The sequence below is a fragment of the Dreissena polymorpha genome, chromosome 11 (genome assembly GCF_020536995.1).
Source record: "Dreissena polymorpha isolate Duluth1 chromosome 11, UMN_Dpol_1.0, whole genome shotgun sequence".
Classification (NCBI taxonomy): domain Eukaryota; kingdom Metazoa; phylum Mollusca; class Bivalvia; order Myida; family Dreissenidae; genus Dreissena; species Dreissena polymorpha.
In genome coordinates, this window is record NC_068365.1 from 21,783,138 (window position 1) to 21,809,834 (window position 26,697).

The 26,697-nt window shown below is 34.6% G+C and overlaps 3 protein-coding genes across 16 annotated transcripts in view; 1 reads left to right on the forward strand and 2 right to left on the reverse strand.

The window, feature by feature from the left end:
- The window catches only part of LOC127850289 (uncharacterized), a 243,542-nt gene that overhangs the window by 200,546 nt on the left and 16,299 nt on the right, over positions 1-26,697 (reverse strand). For 2 of the 13 annotated variants that reach the window (XM_052383222.1, XM_052383219.1), the window contains exon 3: positions 3,520-3,687. The exons of 7 other annotated variants lie outside the window; for them this stretch is intronic. In XM_052383222.1, the coding sequence (XP_052239182.1) occupies positions 3,520-3,687 (168 nt within the window). Of the gene's footprint in view, positions 1-2,716; positions 2,839-3,519; positions 3,688-4,833; positions 6,922-9,347; positions 9,634-26,697 lie in introns of those variants that run through there. 4 more of the 13 variants (XM_052383225.1, XM_052383224.1, XM_052383226.1 and 1 more) reach the window with 4 other exon arrangements.
- Positions 1-26,697, reverse strand: part of LOC127850288 (uncharacterized) — a 181,923-nt gene that overhangs the window by 118,369 nt on the left and 36,857 nt on the right. The window lies entirely within an intron of this gene.
- LOC127850301 (uncharacterized) overlaps positions 1-26,697 on the forward strand; it is a 173,740-nt gene that overhangs the window by 91,596 nt on the left and 55,447 nt on the right. The window lies entirely within an intron of this gene.

Here is a 26,697-nt window from a genome sequence, read left to right on the forward strand (position 1 = left end):
GATTTATCCCCGAAAGCTACCTAGTACACGCTGACCAGCCGTCGACTGCCTATCGGGCTGAACTAGTTTTGGTCGGGACTTTTAATTAAGGTCGGCCGTGCATGCAGCCTATTTAGGCTATTTTTCGTATGCGTTATTTTCCAGTGAGCGGGTATGCCCCTTTAAGGGCCCCTTTCGGACAGACAAGAGTTAGGGTAGGAGTCAGGTGAAGTCTATTTAGCGTATTACGTATCATTTTGCCTGTGAGAGGGTATGCCCATTTAAGGGCCCGTTACGGACGAACAAGAGTTACCCCCCCTCCCCGGAAGCGACCTTGTGCACGTTGACCAGCCGTCGACTGCCTATCTGGCTGAGCTAAATTCAGCCGGGACCTTTTATTAGGGTCGGTCGTGCATGCAGCCTTCTAAGCCTATTTCTCGTATGCGTCATTTTTAAGTGAGCGGGTATGTCCGTTTAAGGCCCCTTTCGGACAAACAAGAGTTATCCCCCGGTAGCGACCTAGTGCACGCTGACCTGCCGTCGACTCCTGTCAGGCTAACGTAGTTTCGGCCGGGAATTTTAATAATGCCAGTTAACATGCCAGTTAGTAAAACAATAATTATCATTACGTTTGTCAAAAAATAATATCATTTATTAAATAAATTGAAGTCATTAATTAAACATGTTCTGGTGATCGGAATTCCGTCAGCCTTGGGTTTAATCTCTGAATATGGTGAATGTGTATACGTATATGGCAGACGGACCGCCTTTAGACGTACATGGTAGGAGAGGCGTGTGCTTTAGTGGAAATCCGTCGCCCGGTTATCTCAAATAAGTATTCGCCTTTCAATGTTAATAACAGGTTTGTAGTCGTTTTCCAACGACATGAACAATGTGTTATGTCAGGTCTGCAACGGTAGAGAGCCGGGGACTTCTGCCACCGAGTTCGCCTCGACAACTTGTCAGGTGTGGGCTATGATCATAAGCATAGGAAGCTTGTCGCGTTTAGTTCATTGTGTTTGGTTTAAGGTATCATGTAGCTTCCACCTCTGCGGCAAGATCACATACTCGAATACTGTTGGTAAGTCATATTAAACCGAGTTTAAAGCATGGCATAGAGTAACTCACAAAAGGCATTCTTTTCAATTTCAATTTTACAAGCTGGACTTCCAATTTACCTTTTAAGCTTTATGTTAATGATTTGGATCAGTTATCCTCATTTCATTGATGGTAGATTATTTTCTCTGAGTCAGAATCATTTATAATAAACGTTATATTCCTTATTTATCTTAATATAGTGCAGTTTCTGCGTTTGTTCCGTAATCGACATAATTATCACGACATTCTGAATCTGTTTATAATGCTAGCCTTTTCCTGGTCGCGAACGTGAACATTTGAACGAGCAAGACCAAACTTCAACAAACTTTTTAGAACAAACGACCGATATGCGCTTTTATGAGAGTACATACATACTGTAATTTCTAGAAAGCGATAAAGAGTATTTTCCTTGTATATTTATTTTACTTTGTACAAGTTAGTCACATTATATATCGTCGATGACATTTTCGAAAAAGAAAACAATAATTGTAATTCTATTTGTACATGTACTCTTTTGGTATTTGGTTAGTTCGTTAAAAATAACAAAATAAATGTTGTTAGCTGAGTTTTTAGTTTTGTCTCTATTCTAGAAATGTTACCATAGCTATATACCACAATAACACATCCAATTCAACACAGTTTTTGGCAAACTTGTTTGCAAATGTTGAATAATATGCATAAAGGACGGTTTGATAAATATGGCACCAATTGATGTAATTTCGATAGTTTTTTTCACTGTATGATTACACTGTTAGTTCATGATATGTTGTTGTATCTTATGTTGCTTGTAAACTGATGCATTAATTATCATGCTGTTTGTTAATCAAGCTAATAATTATAATTAAAATATAATACTGATAATAATAATACTAATACTAGTACTACTACTTCTAATAAAAATAATAAAATTAAAAAAATAATAATATAGGTGAACATTTCATCACTGCATACCACGCACGCACTTAAACACGATAGTATTTCTCTTATTATACGTTAACAAACACAACGAGAATAGCTTTGTACTTCAATATTAACAAGCAAAAATCGGTAATGTTCAAAAACTTGAAGACAGTGGTTATACAGTGCACGTGAGTAAAAATAAACAAACACATCACTGAACTCATCATGTGTTGTTGATGCAAACAGCATGCCACTATCGCTAATGTGGTGCTGTGCCGGTCGATGTGACAGTGAAAATAGAACGCACATGCCTCACGTGAAAACAGTCATATAAGGTAAACAATAAATCAACGCATACATATTCTTTACTAAATGGGAAGTATACATGCACCTGGGTCAACTGCAATATACTCAAATCAATACGAATTATTTAAACGCTTAATCGAAGCAATAAACACTGAAACTTCAAGGCGTATTACTTTTTCATAATTTTTTTTAATTAAATAAGGTTTTAATCGATTCTTATCACGGTCATACCGGATTGTCAATGCAAATATTGTGGAATTGTAAATAGTGTATTGAACTAACTAAAACTTAACTAAATAAAACAACATAACGTGAACAATAAAAATATATAGTGAGGAGTAAATTATGAAATGTTACGAACAGACAATGAAATATTTAAAAAAAAAAAGCATGATCATAAAAACAGTCGCCAAAATCTCTATAAAAAGTAAGCACACACCATCCATATATTGTTTTTCTACAGCACGATGAAAAATCCATGCCAAACGGTAATAACGAGAGACTAGATCGCGAAGGCATAACACCGATTTGCAGAGCTTATGTCGGAAACCAGTCCTGAAAACAAATAAAAACACAGTATTAAAATCAACATAATTAATTTACATTACAGTATTTATTCTTTCAATACCGGTTTTAAATACGTCTATATTACTTTATTCTTTATTACTTTAATCAACATTTAATAAATAGAGGAACTGTTGTTAGTCTTTGTAAACAATTGTTTTAAACGAAATCGTAAGAAGTGTTGATGAAGATGAATATTCAGTATATTTGTTTATCAAAGGTATACCAGTGACAAAATATGGTGTCGTTGTGAGTTAAAAAAAAGCAAATAGTAAATTGTTGTAAACTGACTATTTAGTTAATACCACAGGGTATCATATGTCTTGTTTCTTATCAGGAACAACGCTCTAGGGGTTACCTTTTGTGCTGTTTATATAATACTATGTCGAGATAAAATGATAAAATCGGTTCTAAATTTGAGCTGGAGGAGCATAATAGAAAAAGCATTGTTTAAGTAATCATCTTCTCGTTTAACCCAGATGTGAGTGCTTTATTACATACATTAGACAAACAATGCATTATCGAATGTCTTAAGTAGTCATAAAACGGATCCGCACGTTTTAGATTACACAAAAATAATAATTAAGTTGAACAGTGGCTCTTTTTCAGAATGATGAAGGACACAATTTTCAAATAACTCAATCCTAAAATATGACATGCTATTACACTGACCACTGAATTCGAAATTCCGACATGTTGGAAATCCTTTGGGCGTAGCCGGTTTTTTGTCCCCCTCGTCTATGACCATCACCATTCCGTTGGTGTTGTGCAAGTCGATGTGACAATGCAGAAACCACATACCGGGGTTGTCGGAGATAAAACGCACCACCACATAGACACCTTAATAACATACACTTATTAATCAGCATTGTACAATACAAAACATGTATCCATGTTAATTGTAAATTAATATGATAAAAATAAATGTTGCAACAATAAGTTATTAACTAGTTTTTAGGTTAAGTAGCTAAATAGATACATTTTCAATAGCAACCATTATGTATGTGTTTGGTTCAATACATAGCCTGTATCGGACTTGCGAACGTATAAAAATAATTACGAGTATGATCAATATAATTCGACAGTGAATTGTCAATTAAATATCACAATGACGGTCCTTAAAAACTCATGAACTTGTGAATTTTGGTTTTCGGTTTCCCTAGTTGGTACGTTAAAGACGGCAAGATATGTGTCAGTCACTAGACACGTATTCCATACAGTCCTTTAACAGATCCCCTCACTAAGACTAACTGAGTCGTGTTCTGAGAAAACTGGGCATAATGCATGTGCGTAAAGTGTCGTCCGCACAGGCTAATCAGGGACGACACTTTCCGCGTAAATTGGATTTTTGCTAAGAAGGGACTTCTTTTAACGAAAAATGTCATAAAAGTGGAAATGTCGTCCCGGATTGCACAGGCTAATCTGGGACAAAAATTTACGCACAGGCATTAAACCCAGTTTTCTCAGAACGCGGCTCAAATATTCCAAGCGATGTTACAAACTCGTTAAGGCGATTCAGTCTAACCGCTATCAGAAATGTGACAAATCCCAATCGATAACTAAATTTAATTTATTATTTGAGATTTAAATGAGGCCTTGTCTTGAAAGATGCGGGTTTTAATCTTTCTTTCGCACAAAATAATAGGATGGTGTAATTTTAACAACACACGGTAAAACGAAATCTAATTTATCTATAGATATTACAAGCAGACGAAAAGCTTGAAGAATAAAACGTATTTATTTTAATTAACTCCCTTTCTATTGTCCACAAGTTTTGTGAGTTTTGGATAAAGATCAAGTTTATCATGCGAGGCTTAGAACCGATGTAGCGCGAGGCTTGACGATTTTTTTTCCGTAGTTGACAAAAACAATTTCTCCAAGTTTTGGAAAAACCCAAATCTGATCTATAAATAGCGACAGTATAAAGCTCATGTTTATACGATCGTTGTTATACTATTGATGTTAATAAGATAAAACGCATTTTACCAGGTGGCACTATAAAAGTGTCCTTCTTCGGCGGATCATCGTTCATTCCAGGAACATTTCCGGTATCCCAAGATGCATCGCTCCATCGCATGGTGCTGCAGAACTTGAATTTGTCAGTGCAAACAATGTCTGTAGTCGGAGACACAAGAAGACCGTTCGAAGGGTTGTATGATCCCAGGCCCATCTTCTTGACGTAGAACGAGTGACCGTGTAGATGGATTGGGTGGGACCAGCCAGCTCCGATGCCGATATTGGTGAACACCATTTGAATGAGTGTGTTGGAAGGAATTTTGTGTATGAAAATCGTGACTTCCGGTACGTTCGTCGACACGTCAATCATGAAAACAGTCGACACTGCACGAACTGTGGACGTCAAAATCATGTTACACGTGACTGCAGACTACCCAAAAGACAATAGGTTACTGATGACAGACGTACTACATCGTTATATAGCACAAATAAATTTGACATTCTTTCGTCGGTATGTAACCAATGTGACTCGCACAAATGTAAGTGTAGTTTAATTATTGCTAATGATGATACAAATCAACATAAACCACATTGCTTAAGATTGAATAATATTAAATGTAGCACAATAAATAATTTAGACACTGATATATCATCCCTGGATAGTAACGTTCTTATGGAATCTCACATACAATCTACTTTAAAATGTAACATAAATAATGATTATTATATTCCATTTACATATAAAGGTTTGCATATTATGCATTTGAATATCCAACATTTATTGCCTAAATTGGATGAAATTCGTGTTTACTTACACGAAAATAGTTCTTTAGATATAGTAGGCTTTTGTGAAACATTTTTAAATGATAAAACGGAGATTAATACAATATCCATTTCCGGTTACAGCATTGTAAGACGTGATAGGGCTATTTCTGCTGGAGGCGGTATAATAGTTTATATAAAAGATAGCATCTCTTTTGTACGTAGACATGATTTAGAAAGTGACGATATTGAATCTATTTGGCTACAAATCAACATTGTAAAGTACAAACCATATCTAATTAACTTTGTTTATCGCCCACCAAATAGCCCTCAATCTTGGATTGACTCATTTGAATTACAGATAAATAAGGCAGACATGGAAGATTGTAATATGTATTCAACCGGGGATTTTAATTTTCATTGTTTAAGCCAAAACATATTTAACAATAAGAAATGGGAAAAACTTATCACTGATTTTAATTTAAAACAACACGTGTCTTTTCCAACAAGGGTTACGGAACGTTCATCATCAATATTAGACCATTTGTATTCAAAATATGACAACATTTCTGAGATAATCATACCAAAAATAGGCATAAGTGACCATTACCCAGTAGTTTTTACATTAAGCGTCAAAGGTAAAATTGTTAAAACAGATGATCATAAAATTATTAAGTACAGATGTTTTAACAAATTTAATGAAATCAATTTTCAAAATGACTTAGCAAATGCTAATTTTGATATGGTTGAAACAATAGAGGATGCTAATGAGGCATTTGAAGTATTTTATAACATATTAAACTCAGTCCTTAATAAGAATGCCCCTATCAAATATAAAAAAGTGAAGAGATTACAACAACCTGGTTGGTACAACGAAAACGTAAAACAAGCAAGGTCTTTAAGGGATAAATATAAACGTGAATCTAATTGGCCACAATATAAGTTGTGGCGTAATAAATGTAACAGTGCAATCAAAATGGCTAAAAAAGAATATTTTTCGAATGCGGTACAAAACAAAACAAGTGCGAAATCGCTCTGGAAAACTATTAAATTAGCATCAAATGAACACACAGAATCCTCTATTTTGCCAAATGTAATAAGGAAGGATGATCGGATAATATCTGGTAAAACAAATGTAGCTAATGCACTTAATGATCACTTTGTTGACATCTCGAAACTTATTAAAAAGACTAAATTTGCTGAACACGATTTCCACTCACTAAAAACATATCTGGATGCTAAGCTAGAGTCTAAGCATTTCTCTGTTCAGTTTATTACCACATCAGAAGTTAGTACTTTAATTAATCAACTTCATTCAAACAAATCTGCTAGGGCTGATGGTATAGGACCCAGCATTATTAAACTTTGCAAAGATTTCATTATACAACCAATCACTGCTCTTATAAATAACTGTATATCACATGGAACCTTTCCCGACATGCTTAAAATTGCAAACGTAATACCTTTATACAAGGGTGGATCGGTAGAAGATCCCAATAATTATAGACCAATATCACTTTTACCTACTATATCTAAAATATTTGAAAAGCATATAGCTAAACAATTGCATATATATCTAGAATCTACAGGTCTATTAAACAAAACCCAGTCGGGTTTTCGCAAATATCATTCTTGTCAAACAGCATTGATTAATATAGTTGATTCATGGCTTAAACAAATTGATAATGGAAATCTGGTAGGTACAATTTTCTTGGATTTTAAAAAAGCATTTGATCTTGTGGACCATAGGGTTCTTTTACACAAATTAAAACTTTATCATTTTAATGATAGTTCATGCGACCTATTTTCTTCATATCTCCGCAATCGATTTCAGTTTATCAAAGCAGAAAACACTACCTCTACTTGTAAAAGCATCATTGCTGGTGTTCCCCAAGGATCTATTTTAGGACCTCTTCTATTTCTTATTTACGTTAATGATCTTTCGCTAGATCTTACATGTGATTCTGCAATGTATGCTGATGATACAACATTGCACACTGTGGGAACAAATATTCAAACACTTCAAAATAAGCTACAAACAAATCTTTCAATTGTAAATGATTGGTGCCAAACTAATAACATGATTATTAATCCACTAAAAACTACTTGTATGGTATTAGGGTCAAAACGGAAAGCTCAAAACATGAGAGATCTAAAACTTAAAATTTCAGATACAGTGATCAAAACAGTAAATTGTCAAAAACTTCTTGGCCTTTATATTGACAATACTCTATCTTGGAAACTACACATTAACAGCGTTTGTTCAAAAATGTCATCACGAATGTTTCTTTTGCAAAAAATAAAACCATATTTAACCCTTGAAATGCGTAAGCTCTTCTATAATGGTTATATCTCACCTATATCCGACTACGCATGCGTTACCTGGAGTTCAGCGGCCAAAACGGAAATTAATAGAATAGTCAAAATACAAAAGCGTTGTGGTGCACATATTTTAAATAAAAAGTACAGCACAAATTCAAAAACACTATTTAAAGATCTAAAATGGTTGACTTTCGAACAGCGTAATCACTATTTCACGTCAGTTATTGTATTTAAAGCATTTCACAATCAAACCCCAACATACATACGTGACCTTTTGACACCATCACAAAATATTCACTATAACTTGCGATCTTGCGAAAAGGGGGATTTAAAGCTAGTGCGAATACCAAAAACAAACTATTTCAAACAATCGTTTGAATTTTCTAGCAAAACAATTTGGAATTCGTTACCCCAATCTATACGTCAAACAAACAATTTAATTACATTTAAGAAAAAATTAAAAGCTTATCTTTCTTCCACACTTTATGAAATAAACTGAACATGCTTCATGTTGTTTTAGTAAATAACATTAGTTTAATGTTTAAATACTGTTCTTGCATAAATGGTTATTGTAGTTTTATGTCTGTCATTTTGTTTTTAATTATAATATATATCATTATATGTGTATGCATATATGATTCTTTATGTTTTGTTCTTATTGCTCAAGATGAAATATGATGTATTTGTTGTAAATTGTTTCTTGTTAGAAGACCTTGTTGAAAATAAGAAATGTATTATATAAATTGCATATTATGTAATTTCATCTGATGTATTTCTTAACAAGTCTATCTTCTTTAAATAAAGATTTTATTATTATTATTATTATTATTATTATTATGTATGTGCATTGACACATACATCGCGTGAGCATTGGGCTTCGTTGCAACCTGTGGTTTCTTCATTTGGTTGAGTGAGTATCGGGACGGAAGGAAATATAAACTCCCTTGCATTAACCGATCCAGGGGTAGTTCCATTTCGTCCAGGGAAGCCAAAGTTAAAACAGTATTCGTTATCTACCCGATTTCCAAGAATCTTTTCTTTTTCGCGTATTGGATCGTTATTTTTAATATCACTGAATGTAATGCATGTCGCGAGAGTTGTAGGCGCTTCATATTGAGGAGGACAGTTCAAAACCGTGCAATTAAAATTATAGCAGTTGACATCGCTTGCCTTTGATGGATTTAAATTTGTTGCATACAATTTATAATCAACCATTTCAAGAATGGCTTCCGCGGCGTGATATTTTCCGTGGCTTTCTCGGGTTTCAATTGTTTCTGCTACGAACATGTATTGCCTTCGGTCGGTAGTATTCGGACTCGTCCATAAAAAGTCATACCTCTCACCAGGGTGAATTATAATCGAATGAAATTCCCGTCGTTCTATGTCGAAGGCATCTGATCCACAAACAATAAATGTCTGTCCTTCGATGAATACTCGCATTGGATATAGGGTCATGGCACCTATAACCCGGAATCGATAAGTCACCCCGGATTTGATATGAAAACGAGCAAGCGGGTTGCCATTGTGATCAGTCGCTGTCGAAAAGTAACGACCTTTTCCATTTATGAGACCTGATTGAAACTCGTACCTAGAAAATTGTGCTCTGTCTATGGAATAAGTAGTACTGATGACTCTTCCAAATGACATTTCAAATTGTTCAGTAAGCATTCAATGATAAGCAGTTTCTGGGTCCATCAAATGATTCCAGTCCTGTCACAACATCACAATTTGGTTTTATCCAATTATCTCAGGATCCTTTTTTGGATAGACTATGAATGCACCGTAAAGGCCCATGCTTCTTTGGTCCCCGATATGAGCAAATTCATTTGCAAATACAAAGCAGAGCATGCATTGATATATATCTTGACTACCAATAACAGCGTGACAGATATCCGGGTAAATGTCTGTTCTGCACACTTAATAATGAAGGCATTTACATGGGCTTTTTCGATCGATCAATACTCACAAAAGCTTTGCCCGGGACATAAAGCATGTATTTAAATCGAGACCATTGTGTTCCATGTGCAGTCCATGGTATCAGATTTCCAATGTTGAAACAAACACAGTTACCGCGTGTGTCATAGTAATTACATAGCATTCAATTTATCATCGATTGATTTTAAGACAATGTGCCCCATCATGCTTTATGAAAGTTACTTATTTATAAAATACATTTATCATTACGTTCTTAGTTCGAAATGTATATTGACGCTTAACAATTTTATCCTAAATATTAAACTAAGAAATCAAGCATCGCAAAATGTATGCCGAAAACGTTATTAATCAAACAGTTGCATAGTGAACAACGTTGAATATTTAACATGCATCAAAGAAACATGATACAAGTAGAATAACACAATGAAATTTTATGTTTAATTAACATTATTTTCTGTATTACATCTAATTGTGGATAACCTTAGTTTTAGAAACCAAACATGAAAACGCTTTGTAATGCCTTAAGTCAAACAAAAAGAAAAAGAAATGCGCCAGTTAAGTTCAAATCAAATTCATAATTAAGATAATAATATATACAACCCACTCGTCTGATTATTTATCGCACGCTTTTATTGCATCACAATGATACAATTAGTATTTGAAATAGTGTTAAATTACATACCCAATTCGTATCTCAAATTGTTTCGCGCGTTAAGCTGCAATTGCAATGAACAAAGACCTCATTTGTTTTGTAAGCCGTCCAAGTCTAATACAATCACTTATTTCGTATGTTTCGTATCATGTACTCTTTACTTCATAACTTGTTATACTCAATTGATAAGAAAACTTACCATTTTTGCACAAGCTCAAATATGCCTTTAAAATCCTGACTTGCAAAGTTGCAGCATAGCAATTGATCAGCCACATAACCGTTCTGAATTTTAATTTTAAGAGCCCGGAAGAACAGCAAAGACAGTATATACCTCGTGTGGAACGAACCAATCGTTGTGCGGGTATGCACTTGCCATTTGAATGTAAACAATGAGCAGATGATACCTTGAAAAGCAAACAGAATGTGAAGTATTGCTATAAATATATTTTATATCATTTTGCATGCTAAAGTTTTAGGATAATATTTGTTCAGTGTTTATTGGGATTTATTATGTTTCTATTGCTAGGTTTAACATGCCTTTAAACCGGGTTATACAACTTATGCCTTACAATCGCATGTCCATAAATGTTTTTTTTTAAGTGATTCGTCTTGGATAGGCGATTGGTCTAACATTAAGCTTTGATGCATTCGATGTTTGATGCGTGGCGATCTAGTCCATGCACGACTTGTCATTCATGAAGCCAGCTTATTCTCGTCGGATTCTTTGTCGACCGTATCTTAAAGTCGTTTCGGGATGATGCGGGCTAGTACCTTGATCGGCACGGACAGTAGGACGATGCTTCGCCATTGTTGCACAGTCCGGCGTCTCCTTTCTTTGGACGTTTTACCAGGTGTCATTTTTCCATTATGCTGGGAATCTTCTTTCCATCCAGACGTCTGCAGTATGGGCAGCAGCATGGTTTTCATGGTGGCAATGTCTTTTGTGCTTCTGGTGGAACTTTATTTTGTCCGGATGCTTAGTTGACTTTTTTACCGTCTTCATGGCATTTTGGATCTCATCTTGTGTTGGATGGTTGGTGTTGCGTGGATTATCTGCAGGTTGGAAGACCGGTCTCTCTGATCGTTTGGGTTAGTTTAAAAGGTCCTTTCAATGTTCGGTCTATCGTTGTTGCTTCTTTGCGATCTTTTCTGATGTGACTTCTTTGTAGATAGGTTCTGGAGATCTTATAGATAATTATTAGATTTCTCTTTTCAGCTTTCCTGCTATCTAAGTTGCTTTGAGTAGATTTTTAAATAACAATTTAAAACAACAAACGTAATCGTTATGATTACACTTATTGCTTAGCTTAGGAACCAGGACCATTTGGCCAAACTTAGGGCCACTATTTCAAGTTCATTGTGCATTTAATGAAATCACACCTTCACATTTTATCCAAAAAATAATCTTGTCCAGCATAAATGGTATTGCCTCCTATCTGTGAAAAAAAACATAAGGCCAAATAGTCGCGTGTAATGACCGGGCTATTATGTATAAGGTCAGGGTCAACATGAGGAAAAGTTAAATGTCAAATTTAAGAAATCTGACCTTTACACTTGGTGAAACATGGGTGGGTTTTGAAAATTACTCTGCATCTGTTCAACTGTTGTGACACATAGTTTCGATCGCTAGGACCAAGTTCCTATGTCCATGGTCAGGTTAAAATGTTTCGAAATTTACTATCAGTACATTTCCGAAAGAATAAGTTTTTCCAGAATTAATTGACTAAATAAACGAGTCAGAGGTAACCAACAAGGAGGGACAGAGTGTCACACACACAAACCATGAACAAAAGGTAAAACAATGTAAAAGTTAAAAGTCATATGTCAGATATAAGAAAATTGAGGGTTGGCCACAAGATCAACATAAATGGAAGATGGCCAAAACGTAATCTTGCACTGAAATAGGATTTGACAGAATTTACTAGCAAATGTAAATGTAGTTGTGCTGGCAAACACAAGCTCCTAGGTGAAAATTCAAGGTCTGAAGTGTGTGTTTGAGGTCAAATATGATAAAGCAATTAAGAGAAGTTTTCTAATCTTTACCTTGAAAACCTTCACTTTATTTACTGGTGTAGGTTTGTGACAATGGCATTGCATATATAATGAAAAGGATATACTTTGGACCGTTATCCATGCGAATACAGGCTTTCGGTTTGGACAGGGTTTACTCTAGATAAACTATATTTCTTAATAAAATGTCAAGAAAACAAACTACACGACAATTCGGAAAAGTTACATGATTATTTGTTGCTATATAATCTGCATTCATTAAAAAAGATAAATTATATATTCTAAATGCACAAATGATTTCACTCCTTCGCATATATACACTGACATAGAACTATGCTTGAAAATAATTATTTCTTGTTTAACAGTATTATATTTAAAAACTATACAAAATATTTTTTGGTAAATTAACTAGAATCTTTGGCATTGAAAATAATCATTTCAACATTGAAAGGTCATTCGAGTTTTTACACAGGAAATGGGTGCATATTGTATACTCGTTGTGTAATAGAAAACCGTTTAAAGTGCTCTTAATACGATGCGAATCGACTTAAATACTCAACTGAAATCGTTAAAATACACAGTCATGTATTTTATTTAGCGTACAAATTACACGGGCAAAGTGCGTCAAAACAAATAAAATTTGTATATTATTGATTTCAAATAAATAAGTCGATCTTTAGTGGCCTCTTCAAAGAAGATCCTACACGAGCATCAATAACCGTTAGGCTTTCTAGGTGCTACAATAAATAGGACAAAATAACAGTTTCTCAAAACGCGTAGGCTTGTGAGGCAATCGAGCTAAAGTAAATAGGCTTAACATAACAGCGTAGATAAAAGTTAGGCCTTTGAGGCAATCGAGCTAAAATAAGCTCAAATGAACAGTGGTTGCGACTGTTTAAAGCTATCAAATGTCTGTACAATTACGTTATTTTGCTAGAATTCGGTATCGGTACATTTGGTATCTCAGCAGTTTATCGCTCCCCTTAGTAATTAATGTAGCTTTTACCTTGTTATGAACGACTTGAATTATTTGACCAAATTTACCGATATGTAATTAATGAAAGAAGAAAAAAGGGAATCGAACAAATGTTAATTGCTTCGAAAATCTGACAATTGTATCATTTATTAGCACGTTATGCCTATAGTTTAGTGTTGATTATACTAATATGAATTTTTGCATGACGAGGCAACAGTTATATACAATTATGACTGTATATTATGAAACATAAGCTCGTGTTAGCTACTTGAATATTAAAACGTATACTTTATTATTGTAGCAGTGTGTGTTAAACATATATAACAGCAAATTATGCTGGTAATTAAAACAATGTAAGTTATTATTTTATCTGCTTTGTCTTAACTCCTACTATTTTTCGCGCAAATGGTTATGATATTTCTGTATATTTCTTTATTACTTCTTTTCACCCTGTTTGAAGAAACTGGTTTCAAAGTTCCTGATCAAGATTGTTGTATGTTTACAGTTAATGGTACACTGTCTTTATAGTTCACACTATTTACGTGATCATTGTTTTGCTGTTAGGATACGTGCATTACTTTAAAGCCTTGTTCTGATTTTCCCACGTAACCTTGTTTTGCTTCATAATGCTGCATAAACAAAATTAGGTTAAAGCCGTCATAAGGGTTCAGGGCTAGATAGGTTTTGTTTCGTGCTGTATACTAGTTCAAATTGCATTGTTGCGCGTATAGAACTATATCGTGTGAAGCTTTGAAATAGATACATCACATCGTTACTTTTGTTTTGGTTATTGTTATTGAAATCAGTTACAAAATAGATAAATTACCTGCAGTTGCATGTGTTATTACTATTATGAATTAACAATAGCTATCATATATAGATGTTTGCTATCAGAGTAACACGTAACATAAACCATTGTGTAAGATACACAATAAAATAAAGTCTGATATGAATAAAAGATAAAACACATAGCAAATGAAAGCTTGGTTAAGAACACTCTGACCTTGATAAAAAAAGATATATTTCGGTCGAGTCATGCTTTAATTGCACTTTGAGTATGCACTGTTAATTGCTCCGTCTTCGGGGGTATATAGGAATATTTTAGTCACATGAGTATGTGTGTCTGTCTTTCTGCCCTGCATCTTATCCGGGCTATAACTTGCATTGGTGCATTAAAGGATATTTTTTTAAAGTTTCCACACACTCATCTATGTAAGACAATACGCCACACGCAAAACTACGTGATTATTTTCAATGTAAAGGAAAACTTAGAGGACAAATAAACAAAAGACACAAAGTAGTGTATGTCCGCTCTATAACTGGATGATACATCGAAAAGTTTTCAAATGACAAATGATCAATTATGTTAGACGATTCATTGTGAGCAAATACAGGATTGCTACATTCTAGATGACGGACACACTCAGTTACAGGTCTAAATACAGAATTTATTTGCAAACATATTTCTTGTCCGTTATGTAACTTCACATATATTTAAGACAATCATAATTATAATTATTTGACAAATGTGTTTACCTCTATCAGTCGGTGTGTTCAGCACGATAAACACATAGCTATATGCATGTCAAAGGAATTCCAAAAGTCAAAAGTTTAGACAACAGCAGTCTTTTGGTAGAAATAAAGCATGTCCGCTCTATGCCACAAGACATTAATGGATTCCGAAATAACACGTTATAACAATACGGCTAATAAATATGTGTTTTATGCATATAAAACACATCGCTGCCACAAAAACATTCTTGAACATTAACAGTCAAATACAACACTGATTTGTATACCCTTGCATTACTGTCAAAACGTTGTTTGGGGGTAAGATCACTCCAATAATGACAAGTGTAGTTCATGTTGTGATGGTGGTACTATAAATACTTTGAATTGTATGAGTGGTTGATAATATTGTTGATGTTGTTATAATAAATATCCTTAATTAATGCTAAAATATTTGTTTAACAGAAGAATTTTCTGCTTTAAGAGGTTACCAATTTTCATTATTGGAATGTTGCAAAATTAGAATTATCTATGCGATAGTTTATTCTGTTATAAAGGATTGTGCATTTCCGTTCAAATGAAGTAAACTATACATTATATCGTCCGGGTTTATTGTCCGATTGATCTATTGAATTGGATGTATATAAATATTTATCAGCTTGCTGTGCTGTGCTCGTATGATGGTGAAAAATACAGATCCGTTCTATAATAGATTAACATTAAAATATACGGTTTTAGTTAAATCTTCTGAACTCAGTTGTTCGAAATCCTAACTGCTTGGTTAGATTGGCGTTGGTTTACTGGAATACACTCTGGTATAAAAGCTAACAACACATCTGAACAACTGTTTACCACTTGATACTGATTTCCGACATTTATTAATTTACTAAGGATTATCTTTACAATTTTAATTAGAATATTAACAATGTTTATTATTTTGCACTGGGTTTCTTTTTGAACAACTAGGCCTGGAATTCAAAAGGGGAAATAAACAATATTTTAACAAGTGATCCATATAAGTTACTACAGCACACTGTCTAGGAGGAGTAGTCTCCCTAAAATAACAGTGTTGATGATGGAGTGAATGATGATTATAATTGTTTGTCAGGAGTAACCTTCCTTTCATTGCTATTATTTTTTTCGCAGTAAATATAAATTAACGCTTATAACAACTTTACGCTTTAAGTATTTAAGTAAGCAGAAGAATAAAACAAACATGATCCTAAAAGCATCACAATTTATAATAGTGCTTAATGTCATTTAGAAAATGAATTTATAATAGTTTTTGTGATATGCTTTGTAGAGAAGTAGTTTTCAAAATTACAAGTAAAATTTATTTAATGTATTTATTCCCAGGTTAATTACGTTATGCCCTCTTAAAGGAAATGAAATTGAGTTTGTTGTTGTTAAAAACAAATTTCTGCCATATCGCATACTACTTGATGTGCGTCATTCTGCTCGTCTAATAATTCGTTTCTATAATCTAATCATAATGATCCGATTTAAATAAGACTACATATAGAGTATCCTTAAAGAGTGGATCTGACTCATTACGTTCAACGTCATAAACAAACTGATATCCGAAAATATATTAAAGATCATATTAACACTGTGTTAATCGCGAACTCGGCTTGTATTGGGAAAAATGCGTTAATTAGTATTGTGCATCAATCTTAAATTGTTCACGACAACTGATCTGATAAATATCACGGGCATACTGTGTGAATCTTAGTACTTCCCGTTTTCTGACGTTTTCCACGATCTGACAAAGTTCACGCTATTCCGGTTTCTCAACGAGGACGTTCAGGCTCAACGACCCAAGTCAACGCACTCCTGTTTAGTATTGTTTGTATTATACGAAGTATTTAACATGGTTATCATATATATTCCTATAAATATCGCACGTGTTTCTTATATGTATGTTATATTACATTAATATAATTATGTGTATGTACGGAATCGTATGAAAGATTTACATTCTACAATTGCTAATTTGATGATTACATCTCAGTTTGGGCAAATGCACGTTTCAAACCGGTTTAACAACAAATGCATTGCGTTCGATTTCAATGAGATGAGCTGAATGTTTTGTGGTGTGTATTGCACTGCACTGTACATAGGCAAATGAGTACTTGAATCAAATTTAAAAGGAAAGGGTGTTAAAGCTTCTTGGTCATACATGTTGAGGCGAATATACATGAATGCATCAATTTCTTCACAATATTATTATTATTATTATTATTAGGAATACGGATCATCATATTCAGTAAATTAAGCGAAGCGTTTAATTGTCAGATAACCAAATAATTGTATCTGACTTAACGAATTTTGATAGATTGTAATGGAGAGTAAGTTAGTTCCCTTATAAGGATAAGGAATAAGAAAATGTTCATTATTCCTTATTCAAGCTTAACATATTTGATATAGGGTTTTAAAGAAAAATAATGCATACGATTCTTAAGTAAATCAAAACAAAATAACTCGAATACATTTACTTGCATAGGATTTCTTGTTTAAACCGAACCGATATTTTCAGTTCGAATACTAACTTCACATCCACAAAACCAAAAGCACATTACATAAGTGTATATGTATGAGATATAAAAGTGCAATCTTGTACTTTTTAACATATTTGTTGTATGTATAATGCAGTTCCTTTTTCGCGGCTGAATAAGAAAAAAGGAACCAGTTCCTTATTTCTTATTCAAGCCGAATAACACTGGCATTTTCTTACTTGAACATCAATGAAATTGATCCAAAGTTAATCACATATTAATGAACACCATTATATATAGGTTGTATATTTTAAACACTAATTGCAATACATGTCTACTTAGTTTAAAGTAATGATAATCCAGTTCCTTATTCAGTTTGAATAAGGAATAAGGAACTGGTTCCTTATTCCTTATTCAAATCGAATAAGGAACTTGCATGTTCTTTCTATAAATTATATATTAATTTGAACCAACGAGACAAATAAATGAACAAAAACTATTGCAAATGTAGGACGGGTATACAAATATTAATTGCATTACATTTTAACTTTGTTGTATTTAATTATAACATAGTTCCTTATTCGGTTTGAATAAGGAATAATGAACTGGTTCCTTATTCCATATTCAAATCGAATAAGGAACTGGCATTTTTTTACTTAACAAATAAATTGATATGAATATCGAGACGCATAAATCAATGAAAATAATTGTAAATGTAGGTTGGGAATAAAACATATGTATTTATTACATTACATGTCTACTTAGTTCTCTTTTGTAATGATAACCCAGTGCATTTTTCGCGGTTGAATAAGGAAAACGTAACCAGTTGCACTGTCTAAAAATATTACTTATAACCACCGAGAACAGTACCATTTTGTCGGTTCCCACGACTGTTAATCGTGCGCCAATGTTGAAGGTCGCCGGATGTAACGTAGGCATCCTAGAGCGAGAAAACGCGATTTCGGAGTTAGAAATATATTGAAATAAAACCACCCAAATACAGCTATGCAAGTTTTGGTTTTTAATTGAAAAACAACAACAACAACGAAATACAGAGGCATTTCGATGAAACTTTCCAGTCTAATAAAGGCAATTCGGCCGCTGCGTCCGGTTCAGTCTCGCTTTATTGTGACATCAGTGACTTCGCAGTGATGACAATGCTGTCCGACACATTTGCATTCGTCGTGTGCCGAGGTTGAAAGTCGCCGAAAGTACCGATGGTCTGCATGAGCGAGAAAACGCGTATTTGGAATAAAAAATATCAGACAAAACACACTGTTACAGCTAGGATGCGCGTTTTTTCGTTTCAATGATAAATTAAAATAAAATATTGAGGCATTTTGACCGCTGCTTCCGGTGCAGTCTTTCTTTTATGGAGACGTGTTGAAATCATGTTGCATTCTATATCATATCCCTTCGTAACAGTTTTCGTATGAAAACGGAACGAGATATCTAAAACATGTTTAGTTTTCAGCTATAGTCTTGACCAAAGTTCAAGGTCAGATAAAACTTCAAGAACTGTACCAAAGATATAAATAAGTAATCTTACATTAAACATCGTCAATAATAACAAATATAAAGCTGTGCTATACGAGAATGATCCGAAATTAAGTATAAAATATGATGGCCTCTGAATAAGGAATTGAACTGTATAGTTAGTTCCTTATTCGGAAGCCTGTATTTCGGACGAAGACTTTCGGATATGTTATATTTTAGATTGTGAGTGTGTTATTTAAGTTTCATTATGTTATATGGCCGTATTCTGTCACATTTCTTTTTACATTCGTTTTGATGATAAACGCTGAAAACAAGTATAATGAAGACGATAATAAGGAAATGGTATTGCCTTACTCAAAAAAAAATTAAAATTAACCAAATAATACTAAATGTTAATGAAAATCATGGTATATATTGGTTCAAAGTTAAAAATATGTATTACAATATATGTCTACCTAGTTTTATTAAATAATAACACAGTTCCTTATTCCGTGTGAATAAGGAATAAGGAACTGGTTTCGTATTCCTTATTCAAATCGAATAAGGGACTGGAATTTGCATACTAAGCAAACTATTAAAATGCACCAAAGAGACCAATACATCAATGAAAATTATTGTAAATTTAGATTGGGTATCATAAACATTAATTGCAGTACATCTCTACCAGCGCTATTGTGTCGGTTGTCACGACCTTTAATCTTAAAACAGCGATGGATTCTATGCAGAAAAGTCCTTCGCCGATCTTAGAGTAACAGTCCCACTCTGTATTCGTACCGAATGCCAATATTTCGGACAGCGTTGTCGTCAGTGCGACGTCACTGACGTCACCGAAGCAGCGACTCAGGGGCCTCTAGAAAACTGGAAAGTTTCATAGAGATGCCTCCGTATTTTGTTTTTAAATTAAAAAACAAATGCGTATACCAGCTTTACGTAAGTGCTTATATTTACATATATGTTCAATCTTCGAAAACGCGTCTTCTCGATCTTGGATGCCAACGGTACATCCGGCGACCTTAAACATTACCACAAGATTATAGGTCGTGATAACCGACAAAACAGCGCTGGTCTTAGTGGTAACCAGTCCTATTTGCTCCGAAGTTATTGCACCTGGTTACTTTTTGCCATGTAAAGAACTTGTTATTATTACGCAAAAAACTATTTAGAAATGTACTAAAATACATATTTTTGATACCCAACCAATATTTAAATTGATGTTAATTGATGAATTGGTCTCTTTTGGTTCATTTTATTTTATTTTTATTGTAAGAAAATTGCAGTTCCTTATTCGATTTGCATAAGGAATAAGGAACCAGTTCCTTATTCCGTTTTCAATCCGAATAAGGGACTGGGTTATCATTAAATAAAACGTAGTAGACATGTACTGCTTTTAATAATTATATTTTTTAAATGCATCTTTTCTTCGTAAACAATTGCTATAAGTTTGAATCTCAAATTTTTTATGTTGTCCAAGTTTATTGGTTGAGATTTTCTTCAATACGAAACATTATCGCCAAATGTCCGGTCGAGACCGGCCATAGTCAGCTACGCCGAAAATGCACCTTAAAATGAATGCAAGTTGAACAGCATAGATATTTATTACCTCTTACTGTACGGTTCTTATTCATAAAGACTTTTGACGGTTTATAACGGATATATATAAACTAGCTTTTTTCAGACCGATCAATACTTCAAAAGTTGCACCCGGCGAATACAATACAGCAAATTACAATGCATTACTCGTGGAGGGTAGTCTTATTTATAAGACACGCAAAGAATTTAGAGATACTTTTTGTACGGGCTAAATTCTTTGGAACGTCTTATCGGGGAAAAGTCAAATATGTGTTGGACACCAGAAAGTTTAAATTTTCATTAATTTGCGTATAACTGCAAAATAACATTGCCAACTCATAAAGTTTTAGTTCAGAAATCCATTTTTACCTCAAATATCGTCGATTTTAAGTTAGAAAGGCATAAATTCTTGAGTTAAACGTTTGCTTAAATCGCATTACAACACTGACCTCTCGACATGTTATGAAATTGATTTAAAAATCAACCAATCAGAATAAGGCATTACGGTGTAATGTGTACGCGTAATTTTATTAAACATGACCTTTAAACCCGACTTTTACCTATTAGTAGATCTTGCATGCTCATCTTTGTCGATTTAATAAGCATATGTTCAAAACAGATATGGTGCAGTTTCTATTCACTCTTCTTAGTTTCAGCAACTTGTTATGCATGTCTTTTTCACACCTCCGTCCAGAAGCAACAAAAAGAACACACGAATGTTTCTTGGCGCAGAAATCGGCAGTGACCACGATTTAGTTCTTACCACCATCAAGCTGAAGTTAAAAAGCAAGCGCATCATTATGTACTTCCGTATTAGATTTGGAGAAACTAAAAGATCCAGAGATAGCGGAGCAAATATAGGTGGCGTCTGTGTTGTTATATGTACTTACATTCTCTGGAGAGATATTGAAAATTTGAATAGTGGTTGGATTTAAATTACTCAAGCGTGCAAAATTCAAAGTATTATTACATAATTTTTACGGAACATTATCGAGAAATGAATTATCGACACAGGTATGTAAATATTATTGCAATCAGTTGATATTAAGTGTCTGATATGGGGGAATGAATGTTGCGCAAAAAATCCTTGCGCAACAATATGGACAAAGAAGGAAAACTCTCCAACATTGTTTTGATCCTCCCCCGGTTGTACGCTCCAAATATTACCAATATAAAAAGTAGCTTAATATTTGAGAGCGTCAACAAGTTGGACTAACGTGGAGGGTATAATTAACGCTCATTAATTTTTTTTTATCTGATCTTCAATGTTAACATTAAACAAATAGTAGTCCCTGTATATGTTTCCCGTGTAAATTGTACGCTTAATAAAAAACATGTATGTGTATTTTAACGATTTCAGTTGTCCATCGTATTAAGAGCACTTTAAATGGTTTTCTAGTACACAACAAGTTTACAATATGTTTCATACACATTTCCTGTGTAAAATCTCAAATAATCTTTCAATGTTTAAATTATCATGTTCATTGCCAAAGATTCTTGTTTATTTACAAAAAAATATTTTACATAAAACAAGTATTAATTATTTTTAATAGTTCGTTGTCAGTGTATACATACGAAGGAATGAAATCATTTGTGCATTTAGGATATATAATCAATAAAATAAATTCACTTATACAAACAAGGTATTGAAATAGTTTTAAATAATTAGAATAACAAGGATACAATAACGTAAGCCTGCACTTTGGATCGAAAATGAGTCTTCTAGCAGCATAATCTAACTCGTAACCACTGCACCATGCAGGCTTTTAATCTTCACTGATAGTAAAACAGTATACAAATAATACACGTCTTTGTTAATAAAAAACGATACAAGCATTACAAAAGCTGTATTATTGTTAGCGCATCACACCCACGGTCCCGAAGAGAGAAGTCTCCATCGCCCAAGGCTACTTCAACGCCAAGGTTGAACAAGACGCCTGTCAAGACTGGTCAAGGACAGTACGTAGATTTTGCATAGGAGATATCAACGACAGAGGGAAGGGACATCTTGAGTTCGCCAGAAGCCATCAACTCACCATCCAACACGCTGCACCCCTACTAACCGCCAGGAACAGAAACCTGGCATGTTCAACACAAGCAGGTACACATTTTATACTAGCGCCTGAATTGTTCAAGTCCAGAAGCAACAAAAAGAACACACGAATGTTTCTTGGCGCAGAAATCGGCAGTGACCATGATTTAGTTCTTACCACCATCAAGCTGAAGTTAAAGAGCAAGCGCATCATTATGTACTCCCGTATTAGATTTGGAGAAACTGAAAGATCCAGAGATAGCGGAGCAAATATAGGTGGCGAGTTTGCAGCCCCGAACGTATTCGATACAATCAGCTTCAAAATTAAAAAAGCCCAGCCGTTAACTTAACCAAAGATATTGGGAGAGAGAGGAGATAGAACAAGCAATGGGTGACGGCACAAGAAAACATTTGGTGCATGTGATGCACGCCGACCAGGAAACCTTGATTCAGAGATCAAACAGAGAGGAAAGAAAGAAGATATGATCACTGGCAGGAGTGCAAAGACCTACAGCAACCCACAATTTTCACGAAAACCAGTCAGCCAAGGATCAGTGTTATAGAAGACGATAACGGGAACCTCCTTACCTGAAGTCGCAGTCCTGAACGTTTGGACTGAATACTGCAGCGACCTCTACAACTACCCGCTTCGAAAAGACCCGATAATCCGTTTAAACGATCCCAGACCAGAAGCGGGGACAGTCTATCTATGCTTAAACAAGAGATGCATGAAGCAGTGCGTAGAATGACGGCAGGGAAATCTCATGGACTTGACATGTTGGACCAGAATAACCGCATTATCAGCCTCGTCAGCCATTTTAGCTAAATCAGGCTGCGCATCATCCTCATCCGATTTAAATGTAAGACCGAATAGCTGCTGACGGAAAAGCAAGCTTGATTCAGAACTGGAAAGAGGGCATTTGAACAATTGTTTAACTGAAGAGTTTGATTTATAAGCGAACCAGCAATACCAACATTAGCTTTTCAACAACTTCATGGAGAAAGATTTCGACCGCGTATGGCATGACAGGTTCTGAGAAAGCTCAACATTGACGAAAGGCTGGTGCAATTGATCTAAGATCTCTACGGAACGCAAGCAGATCAGTACATCTCACTGGACATACGGATGACTTCTTCAGAACGTCCGTGTGCGTCCGTCACGGCTGTCTGCTCTACCCTTCCGTTTCTCCTATCTTTTCCTTGAAAAGATAATCTAGAAGACCCTCTATTGACCTTATGAGTGACAATGAAACCCAATACCTCACCGACATACTCTCTGAAAGAGCATGAGCATACAGGATGATGGTCAGCTCGGAGGAGTCGAAGATAATGGTAAACAGCACGAACAACACCTGTGCATACATAACCATGAACAGCGAGAAGCTGGAAGGTGTGACAAGCTTCAAGTGCTTGGGAACAAATCTTTTCATGGCACCATAACGCCTGAAGTCCGAATAAGCTTGTCATGGGGCAGCAATGGTCAGACTGAGCAGGCAGGGTCAAGCAGCTCCATGTGTTTTCACACAAATTAAAGGCTCAAGAAGTCCCTCGTTTTCTCCATCCAACATAACGGCTTGGAGACCTGGATGATTCACGCGGACACCGAACGCACGTTTAGGCTTTTGAACACAAGTGTATTCGAAGGCTACGCCGCATCTTACATCGAGCACAAGACCAACGAGAACGTTCGGAACATGACAGAAGCACTTGTTGGTCCACCAGAACCCTTCTTGGCGACCGTCAACAAGAAAAGTTTGCCTGGTTTTGACTCGTCACCAGAGGCGACTCACTGTGCAATAATGTGCTCCTGTGTACGCTAGAGGGAGGTCGCCATCATGGACCTCATAAGAAAAGCTGGATGGACAAAGTGAAAGAGTGCACGTACCATCCCATAGATAAGCTACTCAATGCTTCCGCAAACGAACGAGGATCTTTGTGCCATCGTCTCTCATTTCCCCAAACAACCAAACCGACCAAACAATGATAATCAACATAATTGCTACATTTTTTTGTCAGGAATGTAATTGTGCGTGTTTGAATAGATTGCATACTTTTGTATATGACTTTTTTAAATTGATGTTTGCAAAACTTTGAACACGACCCTTTAATGTTTCACCATCTTAATATTCAAGATGAGCTGTGGTTGAAAAAGAATCCCCCCTCGCTCCATCTTGACTAAAAACTTGCAACCGCCTCTGTTTTCTGGACCAAATCTACAAAAAAATAATTAAGTAACACGTTCACTGTGAAATATTTAACACAGTTTGAAAGTACAGATTACAGTACAGACACGTATTTTTATTTAAATTGTATAACGTTGTTTCACTGTGGTTTGACATTCGTTACAAACGTCGACATTGAAAACTCATTCCGGAAAATTATTATAATTATAATTTGATTAGATAAGTATCGAAATATTTGTTAACTGTTTCCGTGTAAGTTCGCGTGTTTGTTTATAATCGCCATGTATATCTCATTTGAATATAGAGCTTTAAACATAAAATAATTAAATAAGACATGCTATACACATGTATTCGTATTCGTTACATGTTTATATATATATATATATATATATATATATAATTGGTTGCATTTAATAAACAAGTAAACTTACCATTTTGAAAATATAGCTGTGAGTCACATTCCGCAGTGATGCAATCAAAGAATACAGAATGATCAGTTACTGCATCGAACACAGGTGGTTTGAATAGAGCCCGGTTAACGAACAATAACATAACATGCCTCGCTGTATACACCTCGTGTGCAACGACGCATGCACATGTTATGAGCACAGACCTGTCGAACAGTTTTCAAAAAATTGCTTTTGCTTCCATGAAATGACAAACAGAAAGTTCCGGGATCGTATTACATTTTAATTTGTTTATTTCATTTTTACAAGCTGTTTATATAACTAAAGATAACTATGGACTAAGCCCTCTAACGACAATAGTACCAAGGTTGCATCGGCATAAAACCAAGACCTATCTTACTAGATCTTGCTTAAATAGTTGAAATATAAAAGGTGTAAGTTAAAGTGACTTAAAGGGACTCTCAACCACGACGACGAAAAAAAGAAAAGTTGTAAAATATCGTAATTTTTTACAATTATTAGTTTATATTGATTACAATATCACGACTGGTATATTACATTACTTGAAAAAAGTTGTTAAGTTTTCATATTTTCAGTATATTTGGTTGATTAATTTTACTGGGTATGTCTACCAGGTTTTCTACAACTTAACTATAAATAACGCCAGTAGATTGATCATCATCGTAACGTGGTAAACCCACAAATGCAAATTTTGCATGCGTAGTGAATTGTATATATTTTATATATAAAATGATCAATATAATTGCGTTATTTATAGTGTGTATATCGTTATGTCACCTATTTTCGCGATGTACTTTTGATTTCACATCGCAAAATTGTATTACCAAAAATACTGAAAATATTAACTTTTTTTAAGTAATGTAATATACCAGTCGTGATATTTTAATCAATATAAACTAATAATTGTAAAAAATACGGTATTTCGGAACTTTTCTTTTTTCGTCATTCGTGGTTTACAGTCCCTTTAAATCACAATTGTTCTAACTTTCACAATGCATTCTTATGTGTCAATATTGATTACGTTCTATTAGTATGTTGCAAAACGCTGGAAAGACTCGCCCGACGTCTTTACGCAGCGAGAAATCTTGTCGGCGACCATATGGCACCACAGGCGAAGATAACATCATATGAGATGCAAAGGTATCAAAGACTTCCTATTTCGCTATAAATAATATATGCAAACGCTAGACTGACGTCAACATTTAAATGAAAATTGACCAAACAGGGTATACAATAGAGTTTTTTTCTCAGATGGCGGGCGTATATTTTATCTGTTTTGTATGCCTTTCAGATGTTATATACGATTAATAACACGTTCAAACTGTAGTTTCACGTCACTTATAATTATTTAGATGCGCCGGACGCGCGTTTGATCCATGCAAGAAAGACGCGGTTGAATTGTGTCAACTTAAGTTTTAAGGACTTAAAGGCTTTGCTACATTAGATTTGTTCATGCAGTTTGCTTATGGTTCATTTTACTGAGATCGCCATACTTTCACCAGCCTTTCCTTCTTCTACAGCAAA